Source organism: Atta colombica, unplaced genomic scaffold (genome assembly GCF_001594045.1).
Source record: "Atta colombica isolate Treedump-2 unplaced genomic scaffold, Acol1.0 scaffold12, whole genome shotgun sequence".
NCBI lineage: Eukaryota > Metazoa > Arthropoda > Insecta > Hymenoptera > Formicidae > Atta > Atta colombica.
The window spans coordinates 5,898,722-5,919,042 of NW_017259206.1; the positions used below are offsets into that span (position 1 = coordinate 5,898,722).

At 31.8% G+C, this 20,321-nt stretch overlaps 1 protein-coding gene across 1 annotated transcript in view; it reads left to right on the top strand.

The window, feature by feature from the left end:
* Window positions 1-3,646: 3,646 nt before the first annotated feature.
* Window positions 3,647-20,321, top strand: part of LOC108694443 (phosphatase and actin regulator 1) — a 297,632-nt gene continuing 280,957 nt past the window's right edge. The window contains exon 1 of the mRNA XM_018203951.1: window positions 3,647-3,699. Within this exon, the coding sequence (XP_018059440.1) occupies window positions 3,651-3,699 (49 nt within the window). The 5' untranslated portion in view covers window positions 3,647-3,650. The remainder of the gene's footprint in view (window positions 3,700-20,321) is intronic.

The following is a 20,321-nucleotide window of genomic DNA, read 5'->3' on the forward strand; positions in this document are numbered from 1 at the left end:
TTCAATTCTCTATGTTATATTTACACAAATTTGAATTATTCTTATTAAAATATACGTTAATATAATATTTATATACGGTGTATTCATTCTTTTTTATATGAATTATAATAGCTTTATTGAAGAAAAGAGAAATGCAAATCATGTCCAGAAGAACAAAAGTCTAGTCAAATTCCTCAAAAAAGTGAAATATCAACGATATTGCTGATTTATTATATACTATCTACAATTTACAGTTTGGATTCTTGAAATTAATTAGTGTTAATTAGTTAACTTTTAATTAACATAAATGAGTCTTATACACCCAGCATCAGTACTGTATTACAGATTTTATCGTCAATTCCAGAGGGTTAAGTTCAGCTCGTAACAGAGCGCAAAGCACATGAATTCCAAGCGTAATTATCTGCGTAATTATCTACGATAGAATTTCTATGTTCTCGATAAAATTACAATTTTAATACGCTATTTAGAATGCATTCGTGATTAACGATTAACGATTGCGTACATAGTGTACTGAGCTGGCGGGCGGACGGTTGATATGCGTATTTCGAAGCCCGGTAGCCGAGCTTAAGCTTGCGCTGTTTGGCCGCCCTCGCTCTCCTTTTCTCCACTTGGTGGGTCGATGTACTATCTCTTTCCGACCTTCTCTCTTGCTCTTGCCCAACGGCAAAGCCTCCCTCTCTCTTCCGCCGGGTTGCTCCCTAGGTTCTCTCATCCCCAGTGCGCGCATCGAACCCGTCCTGGACGAAAGTCCTTCCCGCTCCGTCGCACATAGGACGCACGTTTCCTCATCTCGACGTTCGACGTTTCCAACGTTTGCTCCATCGGATTCGTGATTGTTCTCGCGATCGGTTGTCGCGTTTCCGGTTCCTGCAAATGTCGCGCAGTAGAACGTCGGTCACGATCATGCGAGCGATCGCACGACGTGGGTGGATTTAGGGAAATTAGTTTTGGTGCATATTTATTGGTGTCCACGAAGGAAGGAAAACGTTTGTGATCGATAAAGTCGATTGAAGGAAACGAGGAAATAGGATTCTCGTGGATGCTGCGGCGGAGAGCGCGATGATAACGGTGATAGATCAAGGATAATCGCGCTCGGCTATCACCTAGGAATGTGGAAGTGATTGGTAAATATGTGATTGTGCATCTTAATCAAACCGCCACGAATTTGTGATCCGTCGCGTAGATCGCGAATCTTGAAAATCGAAGCGTCGATAATATTCGTAAGAAGTTATATAAAAATTCTTTTCACTCCTTCACCTTGCGCGGTAGGATTGAGCATTATGAATTTCAATACAGCAATGAAATATCTTGCAGGCTTTGATTGATGAATTTTCGAAGGAATAGATGAAATTATAATTATGTTTGATCCTATAATTATTGCAGACATGAAAAGGCTCATTAAAATCGTATTAAGATCGAAGTTTGAATCGACTGTGTTCGATGTGCGCACATTGAGACGCTTTTTTGGAGATTTTCTATAAATTATATTTTACAATTGTGATGTGTACGTTGTGTCAGATAATGATCTTTTTCGTCATTTATCTCATCTTCGCGCGTGTTATCCATTAATTTATCTAATGGTTTTCTCTTTAAAATTAAAAAATTAAAAATATTGAGTGGCAAATAAAATTCAGTATAACGTAACTGTGAATTTCTTTCGGTACGAACAAAGTCGTGAAAAATAGATGGAAAGTAATCGGTGCAGCGGCTGATAAATTGAAATAGTCAGTGATGGACATCGGGAAAGGACAGGACGAAGCCGCGAATTGAAATTAAACGTAGGGAACAATTGGAGATCGCTATTAGCATTGGATTTTCGATTTGTCTGAAGGAGGTTGGCCTCCCTCCGCCAACAAAGGTGCGGTTCAATTTCTCGTTGGACCCTTCCAGCTCGCGAACTATCGATCAACCTGGCGCGCTTTGACGTATAAATAGCGTCGCGTTAATTTTACTCATATACAGAAACGAGCGACCGTCGACCGCGCTGTAGACAGAATTGGTTTTTATTTGATAAATGGGAATAACGAACGCGATATTTTAACGCTGGCACATCTCTCTTCTTCAGCCTCCATCGTATCTTAGAACTTCTACATCGATTTGTTAAAAGTTTCGTCGCTATGTGAAAAGCGAAAAGTAAACATGTTTACGGAAGATTAACGGTTTCTATATAGAGAGATAATTTTATATTGAGACATCAAACTGTCATAAGACGAAATAATAAAATTTCTTTTAAAAATAGTGAAGAAGAGGGTATAAAATTTAATTTTTGTTTTTAATAATAATGTGTACAAAAATAATAAATAATTGATTATTTCGAATTATATTATTGCTGATTTTTATTAAATAATGATAATCTTTATTAAATAAGATTTTTTATTGAATAAAAACGGTAATAAATATTGTTCAAAAGAGTAAAAAATATTTTAGATTTTATTTTAATTTGAACAAAGAAATTGTCCGTTATTGATATTTTTTGCATAGACGTATAAAAGAATTTTCACAATGAATAAATTGTTAAATAATAATTTTCATCTCATTATTTTCTGTTTCAATGTCATTTGCACGACCGGATTTACAGTTACGCTTTGTTTCATAAATATTCATCGATATCATTTCAAATAATAATTTGAAATCGAAATTTCGTTAATTATATGCATTGGAATTGATTTGCTATCTAAGTAGCAATAATAGCCAGTGACAGCCATCAAAACCGTCGGGCTTTCAATCGCCATATAATATATGTCCGTTCGGTTAGGTAATTGTATCGAGGTCAAATGTCACCATATCGAGTACCGGCCGCTTGTTATGGACTGTATTCAGTTCATATTGCCACATTTTTCAGAGGTAGGTTATTTAGTTTACAATTTTCCAGTCAAGTATCTCATTGTATAAAGAAAAGAAAATATAAGGGCGGAAAAAAATAGAGAAGAAGATAGGTAGAAGCCCGGAAAATCGAGAAGTTGCCTATCTTGTTAAAGTAAATTATAGTTTTATTTCTGCTTAAAGCGAAGAAATTTATTGACGCTTCGATGTTTCTTTAGTATATGAAAAGCGATTTTTTTCTTTTCAATTTTCCAAGGTGCTACCGATCCATCGTCATCCCATCGGCCATTTCACGTAAAATGACGACATTGAAAAGAACAACTTACGTCAGTATAACTTGATCAAATGAGGCTCGGGCAATGAAAGAATCTTACGAGGAATGTACAAACAAACGATTCTAACGTTTGAGAAGATTCGAAAGATGAAAGTGTTGAACTGCGTCATTCATTGCGGGTCGGATAAGTCAGTGTCATTTAAAAATCCTGTCTGTTTAGACTGTGGGATTTAAACACGTTATTATTTTTCTTCACAGCATTATTTTGTGTGTGTACGAGTCTATGTATGTTCCGCGCAACGTGATTCTTATTTGGTTTCTTAACGACAGAGTGGAAAGGTCGGGTCGAGATAAGCGTTAGGTGTGGTCGTCTACGCTCTTTAATTCATTTTTCGCTTTTGTGTGTGTCTCACTTCGGTGAGCGGTCACCTGCATCAACCTGTCGCTCTCGGAAGTGGTTAGTTTGCTGGGCCTCGCCGACGACGACGAGGTCCTCGCAGGCACGTCAGAGGAAAACAGAAAACGCGCCTTGTGGCAGTTTTATTCCACGGGCATGCTCACCCACAGTCATAGCGATGGAGAGTTCCCGATCTACTCGCAGGGTGAGTACTACAATACAAAGATAACTGGATCTGAATGCGCGAAGATATAAATGACAAAATAAGATATACAAACGTATGATAGAGAGAGACGTTTTCGCGCGCGCAATTATATATTGAGAGAAAAGTGTTTGTATGTGTTTGTATGATATAATTGCATGGTAAAATAATTATTAAGAACTCCATTTTTATATTACTTTATATATATAATAATGTTAATAATAATTTATATTATAATTATAGTCGCAAATATTTAATCTTTTTTTCTAATTATTGGGTGGTAAATTGATCGATAGATATCTTATATCGCGTGTTGAAAGTTAAGTAAACTTTACTTAAAAAATTAAGACGATCTTTTAATATGAGACGTTGGATGAATACTGGTATAAATAGCAGTGAAATCGATAGTTATAATCTGCTTGCGATCGTTGCGCTTCAACGACTCGCTGCGTCAACGAGCGAAAATCTATATCGTCTAAAAACTATTCTCTTGCGCAAGTAAATCGTACGTACGTCATACTTGCATTTATAGGGCCTATATATTTTTATATGTAGCGGGTGTAGAACGGATGCGCGCGCCATGTATACTGTATTTGTGTAACAATATAATAAGGAGATCGATCCATATACAGTAACCGCATACGCTACCATGCTTTTCGCCGGACGCAAAATTGCCGTCGTCGTTCATGTAATAATTTTATCGGGAATGATACTAGCTGTGGCTATGTAGGGTATAATATTGATATTAATATAATATTAAAATGATAAATTAATGAAGCAACAATTTATAATTAAAAATACGGTGCTCATGAATAATAATTCGAAGATAATTGTGCGCGTAAAATTGTAAATATCTATAATTATTATATGGGAGAGATAACAAGTAAATCGATCACCTCATACACATATAACACTTTATGTTACAGGTGTCATATAAAGGATTTTAATGAATAATCGAATTTCATTATTTTGTGAAAAGGGATTAACTAATAATAGAATCATTTGTCACGCATTAATTATGCTGATTTATTAGCACATGTGGATTAAGAGCGATAAAATAATTAATTAATCAAAACGTTGGAAAGTGTAAAAATTATGAATTTATAATGAGTATTTTGAAAATATTGATGATGTTTACTTACTCACAAAATAATTTCTTCTTTGGGATCGCTATCTATTTCTATGTTATACAGAAATTTGAATGCCTCGATTATTCTCGCAACAAACATTAGATTTATTAGTTTACAATATTCTGTAATTAATTGTTGGTAAATATCGTTCCCTTACTTTAGAAATAAGATTTCAAAGATTTTTCTCTGAAAATATTATTTTTTAATTTGACAAAAAATTATTGTCTCTTTAAACATTGGCAAAAAGAATAAATTCTTAATCTGATGAAATGTCATGATTTTGATGGTTTTTTAAAAATGATTTGTATTTAGTTGTAACGACTTCCATAATTTTTTATAAAATTAAATTAGTTTACTTTTGATGACTGAGAGAGAGAGAGTAATATTTACTGTTCAATAATAATAATAATAATAAATTAATAACTTGAAAATCAGGTTTTTTTAAATTGTGTCACTTGAAGTAAGTGATATTTGTAGAAAGTCAATACACTTTCAAATTTTCATATTGACCGTATAACATACCGCAAAATACAGAATGTAATATCGACATATGACGTAAAATATTAAAAATAGAATATATTAAAAATAGAAGTTATTAAAAAGTTACGAGAAAGTTGAGAAAAAAATTTGTAAAACGTAAAGTATCAAACTTATCAGCGACTTCTTCGCACGATGTTCTGCGCCAGTCCCAAATCGTCACTCAACCGACAGGACGAATTCCTCGGAAAACGTATCTTCGTGTCGTTTGCGATGTGCGAAAAGTATGTATGAGAAAAGTTGTAAATGCCATCGTGGAGTATAGTTGCATACCGAATCCTCGATAAATCGCGCGCCACATTGCACACCCCGATCAAACTGAAAAGAAAAGCAATTTGCATTTTGTTTTCCGTGTCATTTCATCTGCTTCGAGACACGAGTCCTGATCCGGACAGCGAATGGAATCACGTTTCATTGTTCTCGATGAAATGTCAATCTCTTTATTGACAAATTGTAGTGTAGAAGAGAAGTCATATCGGTGCGCACCGTGTGTGCTATAAAATGTTTTACATAAAAGAGAATATGTTATATCTTTTAACTCCGTTGGTTTGATCAAATATGAAATTTATTATATGATCATATTGTTTGGGTCAATATGATTAACTTTCCGTCAGCAATATGAAATTTTTACCCTCTGTTCGCAACCTGAGTCTTCGAAATTGACTGCAAATTTTTATATTGTTCTGGACTGTATAAAAATCTAAAAAAAAGTCTCACTTGTAAAAGCTTCAACAAATTTTTATTTTTAGAAATTGGATTACATTTTATTTATTTTTTACAGATTTAAATTTATCTACTAGAATTTACAATAACATAAATCGACAGTGCCCTTAAAGTCTAACATTGTTAGTGGAAGATTAAAAAGCTAACAAATATAAAATATAAAATTATCATAGAAAAAGATCTTATATTAATAGATGAACTAGTCAAATATCACAGAAAAAAGTTTTTAAATAAAGTATCAGAGTGAATTACATTTCTCGAGTTAAATAGACTCGAACTGACCATCAGGATTAAATGAAACGCTGCGTCTACTTGCAGCGTTTCATCTTTTATTTCGCATCTTTCTTTTTATTGCTAAAACGACTTAAGCCCGAAAACGTACGTTTACAAAGATATTCCATTCATTCTGCCTTTTTTATTATCTCTTGGTCGTCGGGTACTTACTGTTAGATGCAGATGGAAATGAAAGACCTGACGGAGTAAGAAATCGGTTAAACACGGTCAGAGCATCACCGCCAGAAGCCATTATTACACTTCACCGTATTCTTCCCCGCGAAGTTTCGGCTGTCAACAAATCACGAAGTTCGAAAGAGGCCACTTTGGTCCACGCTGAACTGACCGTTCTGATTTGCCGACTAAAGAACTGCATGAAGGTTGAGAGATTTGCAGACATTCATGACGAACATGGGAGAGAATGCAGAGATGCAAGAAGTCATACGAATGGACTTTCTTTTTTTTTCGCCATAAATCTTCCTCTATTCTACTGGCGACTTCACTACGGAACTATCTTTGGCTGTGAGGGATCGAAGGATAACGGGAGCACACGTTTATCATGTCCACGTATTGTAGGCGATTCTTTCTTCGGCAAAGAAATGAGAGTCATTCTGTTTAAGAACGCGAACACGGAAACAAGCTCACTAATAAAATGAAGATATGATAATGAATAATTCTGCGAGTAAACATCATGATTCAACTTAAAATCTCTTCTATATACTTTCTTTTTTACGCGCAAATTGTTTTCATTAACTCTTCTAAGATAATTTTTTTCACTGTTTAAAATTTATATTTCGGAATATTTTATAATTTTGAATTTTGACGTTTATATTCACAGCAGGTCTTAGTGTCTGATTTTCCTGAATTTTTACGAATTTTTATAAATTCACAAAAAAATATTAGGATCACTAAGACTCACTTTGATCGAACATAGCTGTTTTCATTCATTTGCGTTGGGGTAAATTATTTTGTAAATTTTGTATTATTTTGTATTAATTTGTATTATTTTGTATTAATTTGTTAAATTATCCAATTATATAACATTTCGCGTGCGATTTTGTATATAAGTTAAAAATACGTATAAATAATTTAATATGCGATTTTTTTATTTTTAAAGTACATTTTCATCATAACGGATCCCAACTGATCTATCTTAAATTTATTGTTTTTTATTTTTTTCTATGCAAATTTAAATATTTTATCAGATGCCAAATTTTATTCGCGGACATCAATCAACCTTAGCGACGTTTTCGTGCAATAATCGGTGTTTTCGAACGAACTGAGGAATATAATTCATCATCTATTCATTTTTGACTTAATTGAAATCCATCTCGTTTCGCTCGCGCGGCGTAAATGTATCAACGAGCATTATGGGTTTGTTCGCGCGTCGAGGAACGGTGTTAAATCTAAACAGTAGGAATTAAATTTTACAGTCTCTCTTACGATGGGCGCACATCCGCAGAGATCGGCTGAAATTCGTCTTTGTTATTTTCGCGTCGACGGAAAATTAAGTCAGAACTGTTAGTCTGAGGAATGCGAGACGTCACATTAGCAAGTAGAATAAAATACATTGGCACGCGTTAAAGAGGCAACTGAGAGTAATATTAAATATATTGGGTTTCAACAAAAAGTTTGTAGTGTTACTTCATTTATGTTTACATGTTATTATAAATTTGACAATTGCGTCGTTCGCGATAAAACAAAGTTTCAGCTTTAAGAATCTGTTTTCTGAATTACTATACAGATGATTGTTAATGAAATTATGAACAATCAAAGTGTCAAAATTGTTGTCGAAATGTTCCTTTTATTGATTTATATATCCACTATAATTCAGTAATAAAAAAATCTTATAAGAAACGTTTTTTAAAAAAATGATTCTCTAGAAAAATTATTCGAAAACTTTTAAGTTTTTATAATATAAAGTTGAAAATTTTTCAAGTTTTTTTTGGGCATGTTACTGCTTCACAAAGTCAAAAAAATTTCCCACTTTTGTCCAGCTCGTAGTTTTTTATATAAAATTACCAAACTCACAGAAACTCAAAAAATATAGTGATTTCGATAATAAAGCTTTAAAACTTTTTTTGTAAATTTAATTTTCATTCATTTTTAAAGAAACTGTTTGAGTTTGGAAGTTCGTAATATTATGAACTTCTGTTTCAATTCAATATTTTGAGCATTTTAATTTTCACGTGATCACTATTGTTAAAAATGGCCATGTTCAGCAGAATATTTATTTTGCTGTTGGAAGTTTTTTTCGCTAAGATAGGAGACTATTCTTTTAGATCTAAAACTGTAATCTAATCAGCACGAAGATAACTTCCAACAGTTGCAAAATAAACATTCTGTTAAAAGTGACCAATGTTTTAACTGTACAATATTAGCTAAAAGTATCAGCTGAAAAAGCCAATATTAGTCGAAAAAAATTTCGTCATAAATACGCTCTAGAACCAACTGCAAAAAAAAGCAAATATTTATCTTCTAATGTCTTATGTAGCATCAAGTTCGCTGCAGTTTTAAATAGCTTTTAAACGAGTAAGTGAATTCAAATGAACTTTTGCAGGAATTTTATTAGAATTTTATTAATATATGCATGAAAAATTTGATTTAATTTGTAATGTGTTTCCTCATCAAAGGAGAGAGTTAAAAAGAGACCGATTTTTGCCATAAAGATAAAAAGAAAGCGTTTTTAAATTTTGATTTTCTGAATATGATAATATTAATAAAAAGTTCGAGATCGATAGGGAACATCTTAAAAATTGAACATGAATATGATATATTTGAACAAATTTCAATATTCTTACTTACTTTTCAAGGTGTTCCCCAAATGCCACGAACTTTTTAATAATTTTATCATATTTAGGATATCAAAATCTACGAAAAACATTATTTTTTTTACTTATATCTTTTTAGGCAAAAATCTGCCCTTTTTAGAGGATATTAAAAAAGATCGAAATTTTTGTCTAAAAGAATGTAAATAAAAGAAATAGTATTTTTCGTAAATTTTGATCTTCTGAATATGATGAAATTATTAAAAAATTCGTGGCACTTGGGAAACACCTTGAAAAGTAAATAAGAATTGAAATTTGTTCAAATATATCATATTCATGATCAATTTTCAAAGTATTCCCTATTGATATCCCAAGTTCAAAATCTATAAAAAATTCTATTTCTGTGGACAAAAATCGGCTTCTTTTTAACATCCTCTTTTGCAAATAAGTACAAAATTTACGATTTTACATAAGAATTAAGAGAAATTAAAAAATTAAGTAATTTTTAAATTAATAAGAGAATTATGCTTAAATTTTATGATAAATTTTATGAGATACTCATACGTAATAATAGAATAATCTTTGAATTATGATACATACATTCTCAACATAGCTGACATCTTTTTTCAAAATTAATGGTCCATTAAAAGCAAACAGATTTTTATCTCATTATTATCGTATAAAATGAAAACTCATTTACTTCACTTTAAAGTTGGTGTCTTTTTCCAAAATGAATGGTCCATTTAAAACGAATAGATTTTATCACATTATTATCGTATGAAATGAGAACTCATTTACTTGATTAATAGAAAACAAAACCGCTGTAGAAAACGAATTTTAAATCTTTGCTAATTTTTAATCTAAAAATCGCAGCTCTAAAAAATCACACGGAACATTGATTAATTTACATTTTTTCTTGCGTTTTCGATAATTATTAACAAATAAATAAAACGGGAACGAAGATATTACTTTACTCGCAGTAAATAGTGATAATCTCATGAATCTCTGGAGGAGGAGTGTGCTTAAACTTAGGAGGCACTTTCGAGCCGCGCCCAAATTAGCGAGTAACCCGCGAATTATCTGGTCAACCGAATAGGAGATTAATTTAATTTGCATTTAATTAGTATGCAATCTTCTATATGAATATTCAAAGCATTTCTTCGCTCTGCAATGTTTCATCCACTCTTCCAAGAACAAAACATAGAGATTGCGCGCTTTATCGGTGTGTACTTTGCTATACTTTCGCGTTCCTTGTCGTTTATTTATTTTTCCTTTCGTCTTTGATTTTTTATTCCTATGATCGTAGCCGTAGGATGCACTATAAATTTGTATTTCATGACGAGGAATTGCAATTTAGAACTAGTCAAAGGTGTGCCATTGCGCGTTATTTTTGCATGAAATTTCTCTTTTATCGCAGGTATACAGTACAATTTTATGCAGTCTTTGTGCGAACCGCTAAAGTTATTGTTGTCGCTTGGAACGCTTGTAACAGTGAAAACGATAAAATAATGAATACGTACAATAATGAAACGCGAAGGTAGATGTTTTAATTGAATATAATTTTTATTCAAATTATAATTGCAATATCAATTATCGCAATTATTTTGCATAAAAATATTTATTAAAACTTTGCGAGCGTAATAAACTGTAAAAATGAAAGTTGCTACCGTCACGCGTCAGTATGAATTGTTCACACTTGACACAAAAGAAAAAAAGTAGGATTGTTCTTTTTTTTGCAGTAGACTACAACTTGCTTTGCGGAACAAGTTGATACTGGGGATAAAAGAAGGCAAGCAACTTCACTTCTGTACGGCTGACTAAGCCTTCGGGAAAGCTCATCCTCTTAGTGCTGTGTTAAATATTCACGAGAATCTCCGTTTAAGCGTTACATTACCGAGAGTCTCCGTATCGTGAAGATCCCCGGCGAATTGGTACCCTTTCTGACTTCATCTGGCAACGTCGTCCCTGGAGAAACGTGCTGTCGTCGTTGGCTACATAGCGATCTTAAAGACAAAAGGCTCGTTCAAAATCAGTACCGCCCACGGTTAAAGAAGCTCTCCGACTTCATTAATTTATCGTCGTGAACATAATTGTTGGATTTATGATTAAGTCTTAAGAAATAAGAAAGAGAGATGTTTATACTTTTTTGGCATTGCTTTCTGAAATATGAAAACGCAACTTTCAGAGAACGTTCGTGAAATATGTAATCTCGAGTTTCTTACATTTTCAGATAGAACTATTTTATTTTGATCATGTTAGTACAAGAATTAGTTGTAAAATAAATTTGTACGGTTGATAATAGATGTAATTTGTTCCACAAATTTTCTTAATTAATAATAATTAAATTTCTAATATATATAGCCAAAGTATTTGTGTAAAGTATTCGCGATTGCTTGTGCGTCTTGTTATTTTGTTAGCTAATGGACATCTGCATATATTTCTATTACAACTACTTGTTACATTGATATTCGTTATATTGATTAAATCATGTAAAACAAACGTAATTGTCGAGCTTTACCATAAAAACAATTTTAAACTTTTAATAACATTTGCCAATAAAATTAATATTGAAATTCAGAGTTGGGAAAGTTATTTTATAAAAGTAAGTCGTTACATTTTCGTCCTTTTTTCTGAAAAAAAAAAAAAAAAAAAAAAAAAATTTGTTACCGTTACTCGTACTGATTCAAAAACATTTAATTTGAAAACGTTACTGATTTAAAACATTAAAAATTTGCTGGATATATGAAGACAAATATGAAAATAATTTATTGAATCGAAATAATTAAAGTTGAAAACTCAAATTGTTAAAATATCAAAATTTTTTGTAGCATTATTTCTCATTTTTTAGTTTCCAACATATTTATTTTATATAGTTCAACAACATTATTTTTTCTATTCAGCAAAATTTTAGATTTTTTAGCAAAATCATACTTTCTATGCTGATTTAAAAAAGTGATTTGTTATCATTAATCTAAACTAACGAATCGTTACAGTTTCCATTACTTTCTATAGTGATAATGATTAATCGCAACATGGTCGGACATAACACTTCTTTTTTTTCAAAACTTACGCATGAATACATGGAATACATGGAATACATGGAATATTGTACGTGTACAAAAAATAACGGCAAAAGTAACTACTTGTTATCCCAAAAATTGTAACTGCGTTACTATTCACGTTATAAATAAGAAAATGTAACGTCGTTATCCATTTGTTACTGAAAAAAATTTTTAACAATGACACGTTACTTCTCAATTCTGCTGAAATTTATAATTAACACTGAAAAAATTTATATTAATACTGAAATTTATTTTAACTCTTTGTGAATTTAATGTCATGTGGATAACAATCACATATTCGAAATCTATTGTTCCATTTCGTCATTTAATTTTACAAAATTATCTCGTCGCAAAATCATTGAATTCTTCCATATTTATATTTTGACTTCATGAGAAGCAATATCCTCCCAATGCTGTTCTTTAAAACTATTAGTACTTTGGTCGATCCAATCAGCAGGGCGTATTCCGGTACGGAAATCAGCAAGACCCACAGAGCTGAGTAACGTGTTCAGTTTCGACGACGAACCGCTATCGTAAACCGAAGACGAACGCGTCAATATATCCGTTAGCTATCGACACGTCGTCGTATGGCAACTCCAGCGAATTAGGCCGGAACTGTTCGAGATGAACATCATAATCGTTGTAATCGATATATGTAGTTCCCGTTTCGTTTTATCGTGATATCCTATCCATAGAAACTGTGCCTTTCGACGTTTTGCCAAACAGTTGTTTAAAACTTATTTATTTAAAAACACCTTTATCCTTGATATTGTAAACAAGAGTTTCTCTATTGATTATTTTTGAAAATTTCTATGAGATTGGTATCTTATTTTTAGAATTTTGGATGGTATAAATTGAGAGAATTCTGGCTTTTCTCCATGGAGATTTGCAATTCTTTAATTTTTACTATTTCAGACAGTAACTAGAAAGAAAATTTACTTACCTGATTTAAAATCGTTTGTAGATGCTGACATGACTTCGATCGTCATTATTAAAGCAAAAATGAAACAGAAAAGACTGCGGTGTTCCATTAATATAATTGACACTCTGTTACTTCTCAATTTACAGCTGACACTAGCTTTTAGTATTTTGCACAATCGCATATATATATATATCGCTGCAATGTAGGCAAATGTTTGACCGTGTGTTTAGCAGGTGATGAAGTCCTTGCAGCAGTTGTAGTAATTTCTTTCGCAGGAATTAATTTAATTAATTATTCTTTATCTGCTCATTGAGATAACCTCTTAAATCAACTCGGATGATGGAAATCATCAAGACTATTATAATTTAATATTCATGAAATATGTGTATTAGAGATGTCAAATATTAATTAATATTGTTTCATTGTATTCATTTATATAGTAACGAAATTTATTTATAATACAAAGAGAGCCATTTTATAATGGTTTGTTTTTATTGTGACTTGTATTAAAAAAAGAAATATTGCCTATACATTTAAAATAATAAGAAATTAATAAAAAAATAATACATTATAAAAAGCTTTTATATATATTAATGGATATTGTGTAAAAGTTAAATGCAATTTGTTAGCTCAAGTTAGTTGAAGTTGTCTGGACAGTCACGCCTGGATGTCCTAACTATTTCCTCTTAGCGATCTCTTTTAACCTCAGCCAGCACTATTAAAAGAATAATTTTTCTTTATGTTAGTTGTTTAACTTAAATGCTCACTTTTTGTGCTCTCGTTACTTGAATTTACTAGCTCTGACGTCTCTTTAATTAAATGCTCTGCGTATACTTGTTTTGCATGCAACGCTTATTACAAAAACTAAAATGAAATGAAGCAGAAGTTTATGAGTTTTACAAAAATAAAATCCTTACTTTGCGTTTAATATGTCTTTTAGTTTACAAATACATGTAGACTACTGAATAGACATTAATGTAAGACATAAGACATAGAGGATCTTCTCTTTTCATCAAATCTTGACCTCCGATAATGTTATTGTCACTGTCGTAGATAGATCTCCTATACCAAAACAATGGAAATCTGTAGTCTCTAGCAACTTATCTCTCTTGATCATCTGTAAGATGAAGATTATAATATTAATTATGCAGTCATCAATACTGAATAAAATTTTTTTATTTCATTTTTACATACTTTAACATCAATATATTTAAATAATAATTACACATAAGTATTTATAATAATTAAAATATATTAATAAAATGTTTAATATATATTAATATAATGTTAAATGTTTTAATTATAGTTATTAATAAATATTGTTCCTATAATTATTAATATATTCAAAATTTTTAATTTTTTTGTGTTAATTAAATATCTCTTTAATTTTATCTGATTATAAAAATATAAATGTTTTTGTATATAAAATTCTATTAATTCCCATAATTATAAGATTTTTTAAAAAAGTATTTCTAAAAAAAATTTTATATTAGTCTTCAAATTATAAATTTTGCAAATCTGATTTGAAATTGAGATTTAGTTATGATTAAAGTAAGCTTGTATATAATTGGTAATCGGATAGCAAGAAAGTTACTGCAGACTTACCATTGTCAACTTGAGGAAATAGTAGGGCGTTAACGAAGTTAAGCACCGCGAAAACAATTGTGAGGTACGTCGCGAATCTCATGCGCCGACGATTCAACGAACATAAATCGTACTTAATAGGTGTTGAAGTTCAGTCTGAATTACTGCGCGACATTCTACTTATACACACACACACACACACACACACCGCGCGCGCGCACACACATAGCCATCTGGAGTTTTTTTTATTAAATAATAAGTAGAACGTTAATTCGAAGATGTGACTTGAATGACTAATCTCAACGAAGTTCTTCTTAACGAAGTTGGCAAATGAATTTAGCATTCTACGGTCGACGGATTCATTGTTTGTTATGCATAAGCTTGAATACTTCAAGTAGAATTTCACACATCTTTGTTGCAAAACGACATTGTCAGCAATACTACTTTTTTTACGTTTAAATAAATCATAATATACGCGATAGCGAACCAATGCATAATTTTTCATAGCTTTTATTTATTCGCAATGTGGGATACATGTTTGAAAGCGATACTCTTTCAATGGGTTGGTAGCTGAAATGTACAATTGGGACCTATGTAAATTATATGAATGTCTTTTTTTATCGAAGCTTACGTAATTTCCCAGGGGAGTCAATGCCACACGAGTCGTGCGAACAGAAACGTCTCGCCTATTTGTGCTAGCCTTTCTCGCGTATTTGCGCGATCGGATGTGAAACTCTTTATCGATTATTGCTACAGTTTGAAATACCCCGCTGGACGAAACCTTAAGGGTCTCGAGTAACAATCGTTCGATCGGATTTACCAAGACTTAACAAGAATACTGTCCGCGGCAGAAGAAGCGTCTTTCGTCGAGCTTCCGCAAACGCGGCATCGCTCTTTGTGCGTTTAATTGGTACGAAACTTTATTGGCCTTGTTATATGTCTGCAGACGAATCATTACGAGCTCGTCTAATTTACGTTCGTCGTCAAGTCGTAAAGTGACTTGGTCTCGTTTGCTTCTAAAGCTTGACGTTTATTCCTCACGGACTAGAAATATAGGATAAAAGTCTGATCTCAACAACTTGATGAAACTCTCGAGGGAAGCGATCAAAGGGAAGTGATCTAACACTCCGTTAAAAAGTGAAAAATATCATCAAGTTTTCTATGTATTATCGATACGAAATATTTTGTATGATAGTTATTATTAAACGCCAATTATAATTTATAAATATATTAATTATAAGCTAAAGTTGAAAAAGCAAATGTTTTCGTACAATTGATACCATTCATGTTATTTATTATAGCTCTCCGTCAGCAATGTTAGACTTTAAAGGCACAATCGATTTTTTTATTATAAATTTTGATAGATAAATTTAAATATATAAAAAATAAATAAAATATAATCTAACTTCTACAACAATAAAAACTTCGTTAAGTAATAAAAGCATACAAAAATTTTTTCAGATTTTTATATAACAATATAAAAAAAAATCTGCACTCAAGTTCGAAAATCCAAGGACGACGGACAAAAATTTTACATTATTGACGTCTTATTGATATCTTTCTGTTTGCTGAAGATTTAGAATATTAATATTATATATTGTAATATATTAATATTATATATTATATTATAAAGAATATTTACTTTTATTAACTATTTATTTTTGTTATGTAATTTATGATTAAACGTAATTAGAAATAATTAGCAGATGTATAAGCAAATTAAAAAGAGTCTGCGTAATTTAATGATTATTAATTCGATACAAATGAAAAAGTAATTATCTAATGGAGCACTTTATCATTATCTACTGTCTAGATAAGAGTCTCGTTTCAGTCTCTTCTTTGATCTCGTAATTTCTTTTGATAATTTGCATTGTATGTATTACATAATTATACACGGAGAGAATTTTGTTGTTTTAAAATTTATCCCGAAAATATGATAATTATGGTACAATACAATATTTTGAAGATTTTTATCATACACTTCAGTAAAATTAATTAACCTTATTTTATATTTTATTAATGAATGAGAAAAATTAAAATTCTTGGAAATACAATATTGTCTCACGACTATCATATTTTCAAGATAAACTCTAAGAAAAAATTCTCTCTGTGTAACAGAACACTAAATAAAAAGTTTTTGAACTAATTATTTTTTACTTTTCTTTATTGTGTGTTTACAAGAAAAATTTCTTTAAACATATTTGTTGCATTTACTGAAATTTAATTAGTATGACATCAAAAGTTGAAATAATTTAATTTGTGTCAATTAAATATGAAAAGCGTCAATTACGATCAAAGTTAGATGCTAAATTAATATATATGTCTTTTAAATGAATTTATCTCAGAAATATAACTGCGCATCGCGATTATTTTCAGACTTTCGACACAATTTAATTTACTTTTTGGCCTTGAATGATATATAGTTGGAAAATTTGTTGGAAAAAATTTTACATATTTTATATATCTCATAAACAGTCCACTCAAATTTTTGTGTTAACACAAGATGAATATGTTAGAAAAAATATTTTTAAAAAATTAACACAAAAAATGATAACGCTGATACAGTTTATAAGCAAATTGTAAAAGTATATTTTTCAGTAAAATTAACATTTATGATATCTAAATTAACATGTATTTTATTCATTTATCGTAGAATTTACATTTTAAAATACTTTAATTTTATATTATTTGTTCACTTTAAAATTATATTATTTTAAAAAACGTTGAATATCAGTTTAATATGAAATAGAATGTAATGTAATGTGATTATATTAAATTAATACTCAGATATGTTAAAAATTCAACAGGAAAGTTTAACAAAGTGTGAGTAAACTATTTTTTTAACATAAATACGAAGTGTTTTACACTGTATATGCTATTACACATCCATAATTTATATCTACATATTCTTTAAAATTACCGATCTATTTTAGTGATAGATTGAAAATTCTTTCAAGGCTGTTTTCTTCGCCACTGAACTTGGAGAATGACGCTTGGCATCTCAGTACTTCGAAAATTTTTTCCAGTTCGCGGATACAAAAAGATCTCCTTCCTCAGTGTTCGTTAAAAAAAAATACTCGCGTCACACACACACACACACACACACACACACACACACACACACACACACACACACACACACACACACACACACACACACACACAAAACACACACACACACACACGTGCATGAGATTCTCGATGGCGACCAAGGCGCTTGCTTCGTCGATCGATTATCGTTATTAGGTTACCGCTAACTAGCGCTTTGAAGTAAACCGTGCGGCCGTGCGTCTTTACTTCTCACAAAGAATGTCAGGTAATACTTGTATGAAATTTTTTTCCGATCATCGCGTCCAAACAATATCCGATGTGAAATGATGTGACGGTATCAAGAGCTCTGTTGCATTGATAAACGTTTGTTGAGTGAAGTGCGCAGAGATGGATAATGCATCGTCACATAGCGTGAATGAACAAACGTTTATTGAATAGTTAAGATCTTGTGAAGCGTTTCTGGTTATAGAGAATACACTGCGTGTCGTTTTATCGAGTTACCATGATTGCTCATTCCTTTTTTGCCAATATTTAATGGTTTATTTTTGTTATATATTTAATATTAAAACAGGAACTTGTCAATTGTACTTACTTTAATTATTACTTAATTAAAAAAATTTTTCTCATTATATTGTACAATATAAATTTTAATTTTACAAATATTTAAGATAATATTATTATTTAAAAAGAAAAGACGAATGATAGAGGCTCTAGCGATAAGCTCTACTGCATAAAGTCACGGATCATTGATCCCGTAGAAAGGTGATTCTTTATATCTCGTGGATACTCGACAAGATATTGCTGTTATCCAATAATTCCTCTGTCGACGAGCACGAATCACATTTCCTCTCTCAATCTTCCATTTCTCGTAGGGTCCAAGACTTTCTTCCGTTTTTCGAGATTTGGCGTAGTCCGATCACGTAGCGCGTTTCCTGGATTCTTCTCTGTTGTAGAACGAACTTCGGGGATTCGTTTCCAGATCTCGGATGATACAACAGTAATACTCTATACTATGATGTCTTTGTACTGAAGACGATTTATCAATGAATTATTTGGTTGGCAAATATCTTTCATAATGGAGAATAGTGAATCAGCGTGTGCTTCGATATAATGGAAATACCAATTTTAATTGTTTAACTGCAGAAAAATACTAGAAATTGGCCATAAGAGAGCCATTTTTTATTGATCCGACATTTTTCGTCAATTCGTGTTAGATAGCACATTTTTTCATTTGCAGGATTTCGTCACAACATGAATGACTAGATTTTTTTATTAGAGGGTCTTTAAAGAATATAGCCGAAAGAATAAAATATAATATGTTAATAATCGGTATTAAATGAACATCAATTATATTAATGGATGGTTTAATTTTATTGATGGTTTAAGTTACTTGATTAATCTTGTAAGATTATACTCCAGTAAGTGTTCCTTGGCATCGATCTTAGTGAATATATTTATCTTACCTCATCCATAAGGATGACCATCGAGCAGATATCCCATGACCTTCTTCCTTGGCTCTGCTCTCTCTAATGGCGGATGCCATCACGCGGACTATGCTATTTGCGTCATGCAATGCGGCTGTAGACGATCGCGAACTATTCTTAGGGTCGATCGCGATAATCGAACGACATTCGTTTGGGGAGGCATCGAGGCACGACGCTGTTGGCCGTCGGCGCACAATTCGATCACTCGTTGGTCGGCTGATCACAGAAAGAGAGAAAGAGAGAGAGCAGCTTTCCCTCTCTCGTGGAAGAGAATAGTTCACTGAGTTTAATCGTCGATAAGCGAGTGTTGCATGTTGCGCGTTAGTGTTAGTGGGCACCACCTGAGAAACGACGGAAGCCTAGCAAGGTGTGGTGCCGTCAGCACGTTTCAGTCTGATGTAAACATGAAGCCCCCAGGTCGGGCTCCAGTGCACTCGATACCGTCGACGAGAACGGCCACGCGCGATTTTCAGAGTGACCCTTTCGTCACGCGACACGACTCGTCGAGCTCGTTGCGCATTAACAGTTATACAAAAGGAAATAGAATCTGCTAAAATCATTATTTTGAACTAGGGTACGAATTTCGGGCGATTAAAAATCCGGATCGTGTTGAGATTCTTATCGTCGTGTGTGTAGCAGTGTGCTGATATTTATTTAGGATCTCAGAATTTTGCGAGTTAATATACTCCCTCGGAATTAATAGATTTTAATAATTAACTGAGTGGTGGATACATGGAATTCACAAGATTGCTAACATTGATTTTGTAAATATTTTTACAAAAAATATTTAAAAAAAATGAATTTCTCATCATTATGAGTGAGGTGAACTTTGCCAACGAAGCCTTTAAAAATTTACGAGAGACTTTGTAAATAGACTTTTATAATTTTTAAATTGATAATATATAATTCTTTTTTAAGTTGATATCGCTCTAATATTAATATTATTTTTATAATTGGTGTTTATGAATTTGATATAAAACTTTTGAGTATTTTTAAGTGTGCGTTGAACTTATTCGAGCGAATCGTTTGTCAACGTGAGTGTGACGTACTGATTAGATAAGATTATCATTCCTGTTGCGAATGATCTTGTG